At 36.9% G+C, this 6006-nt stretch overlaps 1 protein-coding gene across 1 annotated transcript in view; it reads right to left on the reverse strand.

Moving 5' to 3' along the window:
- LOC107597667 (rab GTPase-activating protein 1) overlaps nt 1-6006 on the reverse strand; it is a 116639-nt gene that overhangs the window by 80295 nt on the left and 30338 nt on the right. The window contains exon 4 of the mRNA XM_016288831.1: nt 576-804. Coding sequence (XP_016144317.1) covers nt 576-804 — 229 coding nt within the window. The remainder of the gene's footprint in view (nt 1-575; nt 805-6006) is intronic.

Below are 6006 nucleotides of genomic sequence, written 5' to 3' on the forward strand. Positions count from 1 at the left end.
TTTGAGAATTATGGAAGCCACTGTGCTCTTGGGAACCTTCAGTGCAGCAGAAATTTTTTGTAGCCTTCCCCAGATCTGTGCCTCGATACAATCCTGTCTCTGAGCTCTGCAGGCTGTTCCTTTGACTTCATGGCTTGGTTTTCGCTCTGATATGCATTTTGAGATGTGAGGCATTTTTATAGAGAGGTGTGTGCCTTTCCAAATCATGTGCAATCAATTTAATTTACCACAGGTGGACTCCAATCAAGGTGTAGAAACATCTCGGCAATGATCAAGAGAAATGGGAGGCACCTGAGCTAAATTTCAAGTATTGTTGCAAAGGGTCTGAATACTTATGTAAATGTGTTATTTAATTTTTTTCTTTTTAATAAATGTACACACATTTCTAAAATTCTGTTTTCACTTTGTCATTATGAGGTACGGAGTGTAGATTAATGAGAAAAAAAATGATTTTAAACAATTGTAGTATCAGGCTGCAACATAACAAAATTGAAAAAAAGGTATATATATATATATATATATACACACACACACACACACACAGGAAACAGCATGATTTATTTTTATTTTTTTACCCCTGTAAGATCTCTCATTGAGTTCACTCTCCTGAGCTCCCTGAACAGGCAGCACTATCTGAAGTTTAGGGGGTATTGGGCCGGACCGCGGTGGCACAGCTGTAGTGGGATAGCCATGGTCGGCCCCTCCCAGATGGTCCAGGCCGCCCACCAGTTCAGTTACTGAAGGGTCCATTAGCACATCTTCCAGCTCCTGCTGTAACTGCTGCTCACTGCCGTTGCCCACGATCTGAACACACACACACACACACACATCAGTACGGTCATTTAATGACTCATGTGAGTCACTTACATTTATAGACCCAAGATGATGAACAAGCAAAGGACTGGACAGTATCGGACCATAGAGTTAAGTTAGGGAAAATGGCATATTCTATAAAAAAGGCTCAAAAAACCTTTGAGGGACAGACATAGAGTACAATCAATATGCTGTTGTGCTGTCTTAAAGTGGAAGTGAAGCAGTCAGTTAAGTTAACATTATTTAGTAAAGTGATTTCCACTTTGATTAAAAAATATATAACAAACATAATTAATGTAACCATTTTAAAGAAAAAAGGATGTTTTGTTATAGGTTTTAGAGCAAGGGCGCCGCCATCTTGCAGTACCACCGCGTGTGACGTCACAGGGTTGGTTCGCTCCAATGGCCAGTGAAGTAATAGAAGCATTTCTTTACATTTTGAACACACAGATGTTATTTTAACACACAAATAATTTGGTTTTCACCCTAATTTGGATGAATATTCAACATCAAACTGTCTATATGCTAAGTTTTGATCGTGGTATCCCAAACATTGTTTTCATAATGCCAGGCGCAAGGTGATGTAACCAGACAATGCTTCATCATTCATGTCGCATTTTATTGTTATGTCAGACCATTAAGACATATGCATTACATTGACTGGCTCACCAGTTGTATGTATCATATTTTATGTTCACCTACGAATACAATTAGCTTTCCTGCTGTTAACAGGACGTAGTGTTTAACTAATCACCTAACTTTATCTGAACAATCGGACCAGTGCTGCTTCCTCAATAAAGTTTATCATTCTCAAAATTCTAAATTCACTTTTACATGTTGTTTGAACTGAAATGTGTCTTAGCAGTGTGTGTGTACACAACCACCCTATAATGAGAAAAATCCATCCAGTGTTTTTTTTTTTTAATCTCAATAAATCATGACCAGTGTCTCAGATCAAGCCGTTCTCAGATTCCTGGATGTGTGATGTCACACATACACAGGCCACTCCCACGATTGTTGATTGACACTGGTGTTTTGCCTTAGATCTGCCCTGAGTGAGCTGTCATCAGTCCACCATTGTTTCGACACAGGAGCAGTTGTAGACAAGAATGAATCCTAAGCGATTGAGGTGTTTTGTTGTTGGATGTAATAATGAACATAGCAGTCATCATTTACTCCTGACATCTGAGCCGCTGAAGACGTAGTGGATTACGTTTGTTTTTGAAGGGAATGCACCCCCGATCTACCTAAATGCGTCTATGTTTGCGCGAATCATTCGTGATCCAGCTTCACCTACAGAAGAAGTGAGTATAAGGTTTTTTTATTAATCTTTGCAAATCGCCTTTCCAAATAATGTGCTAGTTAGCAAGTTCCGTGGCTAAAGTTTACAGCCTCATAAGAAACGACTCGTCACCGCACAGAAGAAAGGGGCGGGGTAAGCGAGCTCATTAGCATTTAAAGGGACACGCACTGAAACGAGTCGCTGTGAACCGAGCTGTTTTTGACAAGGTAAAAAGGGTGTTGTTTTACACTAGGGCTGAAACGATTCCTCAAGTAACTCGATTACAAAAAATCATCGAGGCAAATTTTTTACTGTAACTACACAGGGAACACTGTTTCCCCACAGTCCATTATTACTGACGCACAACCTGATAAAAGGCTGGACATATTTAAGACCGTAAATCAATATGGTGGCTAGTTATGATGTCCCTAAGTTAGCTATGTTTTGTGAAAGACTAAGCACCATTCATGTTGATTGTCTCATTCTCTCTCTGTGACACACACACACAGACACACTCCCCATACAGTTATGCATAAAAATACCACAGTAAGAAAGTTAGTCAATATCACAAGAAGAGTGCCAGTTTTCACCTCTAAAAATCAGCATGCTTACAGATAGGGATGGGTATCATTAAGGTTTTAACAGTATTACTACTCTTATCGATACTGCTTATCGGTTTGGTACTTTAACGGTATTCTTATCGGTACTTTTTGTTTTATATATATATGACAAATTAAGAGCTGAATTAACATTGCTTTATATTCTGAAATGTAAAATAAACATTTAATGAAATGAATATAAAACATCAATTTGTAAATGCACCAGCGTGCAGGCATTTTTAGTGTTTTATACATAAGATACAGTAAGAACATGAACAAAGAAACAAAGTAAAACAAACTGACAAATATAATAAAACAAATATACAAATGAAATGAAATAAACAGTGCTGTCATTTTACCATGAAGTTCTACTAACATTACTGTTCAGGTAAGTAATAGCCTACAAAATAAATCTAAAAGTAATGTAAATGAACACTGCATAGTTCTCAGTGTATGTATTGATAGATTAATGCTTATTAAAGCTATAACGTTATTCAGATTAAGAGCAGATTTGCATTTTGATGGCCCAAGCGCCAGTCTGTCACTTTAAGACAATATATTGCCACACATCGGATTTTCTCCCAGCTGTTCTCCTCCACTTAAGACATAAACTGTGTTTAAGTAAATACTCTCCAAGCCGGCCATTTTGACATATTTTGTGTGTATTTGATCATTTGGACATGCGCCCGAAGCTCAAAGTGTAATTGGTTTGTCCGTTGTGGAGCGCGCCACGCTGTTTTTGCGCTATTTCGCCAACAAAAATAATTCTAAGCACAGCCACAGCACTGTTTTGCGTCTCTGAGCAACATGACGGTGCTTCATTCCTGAATGAATCAACCATTTAAATGATTCGGTTTAATCGCAATGACTCACTTATTAACAGTGACTTGCTGCCACCTACTGGCGGTTTTAATTTCACATTTAAAGTATCTTTTCATTTTTTAAATAATAGTAAATATCAGTATTCAATGTTTTATGTTTAAAATAACAAAATATTATTTATGCATTTGTAACTGCAGGTTAAATGCATTCATGTCCCTCTGAGCTGAATTAAACAGTGTGTAAATAGGCCTACATCTAAATGTCTCTTCAGATGCAGCTTCTGTGTTTCCTCTGCGTTGCAAAGATGAATTTTGTTGATACTGATATCATTTGTTTGGTAACTAGCAGTCCAAATGTCTTATTCTAATTCACTGATTAAATGTAAGAATTTGATTCAAAAGATGATGCACACTTTTAGAAGAAAAAAAATGCTTTATAAAGGTAAAAAGTAGTGCTGTCAAGCAGTTAATCGCGAATAATCGCATCCAAAATAAAAGTTAAAGTTATGTTTACATAATATATGCATGCACGCTAAAAAACACTGAGTTGTTTTTTCAACCCAAATGCTGGGTTGAGACCGCGGACGTGAAAGAGAGCACGCACTTCACGTTAACATCGGACGACACCAGTGCGAGAAGCCGCCATTTTCTCAGCGTCTTCAGATGGAAGCAGGTGCGAGTGAAAGACTGTTTATGGTAAGTAAAGATTAAAAAGATTAAAAAGAAAAGAAGTAAAGATTCATTGTTTGTGAGTCCGGTACTAGTCCGGTAGTATTTTGAGATTTGATATTTCATGTAAGGCGGAAATATTCCGAAAAGAGCTTATATTGAAAAATACGAGGATGCGGATTTCGCCTTAGAAATAGTCTTAACGGTCTCTTTTACCGAACGGAAGAGGTGCTTTTAATATAACGTCAGCGAGTGTCTTATGTCATATTTACATAAGATTTTACAATATTTGTATTTTTTGAGGTGTTAAGAGAGGGTTATTAACATATTTGCATGTTAATTTGTTATCTTCTTTATCGCGATTAAATTGAATGTAGTTTCCTTAAAGGAGACAACATTATGTAATAAAGACTAACCTAATTATTTTGAGGCTGATGAAGTGATAATTGTTAAAAGTAATGTTTTGCATGTAATATTTCAAACTTGTTGAGCTTTGTGTCTTCATTGTGCCCACGCCGGGAGTTAACGACATAGAACCCTGCTTGTGTGAGGAGGTGATTTTCTCAGCTTCTTCAGAAGAGAGGGAAATACGGTTTAAGGCAAGTAAACTTCAGAATTCCATGTTAACAATTTTTTGAGAGTTAAAGAATGTTTGTTGTTTTTGTAGATGTTAAAAGCCAGAGACATAGGAGAGCGTCATTCTTTTGAGATTGATGCGAGTTATTTTTAGAAAATAAATGTTTCTGTTGTCTCCTGCCTGTTTACCTCACATTTTGATGCAACAACAGTATGATTACGTGTTAATATTTTATGTAAACCATTGATGTCCATGTTTTTCATTGCAGAACTCAAACCAACTTTGGAGTTGTCTGATTTGGAGAGTCATCATTCTTGGTCTTCCTTTCTTAAAGGAATAGTTCACACAAAAAATAATTTACTTGCCCTAGGGCTGTGCAAAAAATTTAGTGCAAGCTACACAAAATCGCGTTCATAATCGGCAATGAATCACCTGCGATTTTGAATGCGATTTTGTGTAGCTTGTCAGTGAACTACGGCTCTGTAGTAAATGCCGCTCCATCTGAAAGCACGTGCTGGAGATTTACTACTAATCACAGGAGCTTTACTGCTTTACTGACGAGATGCGCAGGAAAATCGCATTTGATTTTTTGCACAGCCCTAACTTGCCCTCATGTCATTCCAAACCTATAAGACTTTTGTCTATCTTTAGAACACAAATGAAGATATTTTTAATTTTCTCTCATAATTTTTTGTTAATCCACTGAAAATCTAGATAATCAGTATTTTCGAAAATACAGAGTTATTGTAGAAGCAATCCATGCCAATATTTATATGAATAAATCTTAAATTATATCATTGCGAACATGTCTGTTCAGAAGAAAATATTGGTCTCCCAGACTTGCAATGGAGGACAAAAATTACAAGAATATTAAATATATTTATTTGTGTTCCAAAAAATTAGGCCACTGATGAAGAGCAGGTGGTGACTGGGATGAATGCTGGTCAAAGAGGAGAATGTCCTTTCTCCCAAACTGATGCAACAGTGGTTTTAAAGGAGGAGGCTGCCCTGGATAATGTAAAAGATGTCACATGCATTTGCTGTGCTGATGGGGCTTCTTCATGACTACATCAATTATGCTAAAGAGATCATGAAAATTGGCAGCGATGCCTGATCTGTATTCATGGACTATGAAACAAACTGTAAGTATATAATTTGTAAAAAAGAAAATGTTAAATGCTTGTTCTGTGTTGTTGTTTTGTAGAAATGGAGTTTACACTCTGTCATTCATACACATGCTCACAT

The sequence above is a fragment of the Sinocyclocheilus grahami genome, unplaced genomic scaffold, assembly GCF_001515645.1.
Source record: "Sinocyclocheilus grahami isolate Dianchi unplaced genomic scaffold, SAMN03320097.WGS_v1.1 scaffold234.1, whole genome shotgun sequence".
Lineage (NCBI taxonomy): Eukaryota > Metazoa > Chordata > Actinopteri > Cypriniformes > Cyprinidae > Sinocyclocheilus > Sinocyclocheilus grahami.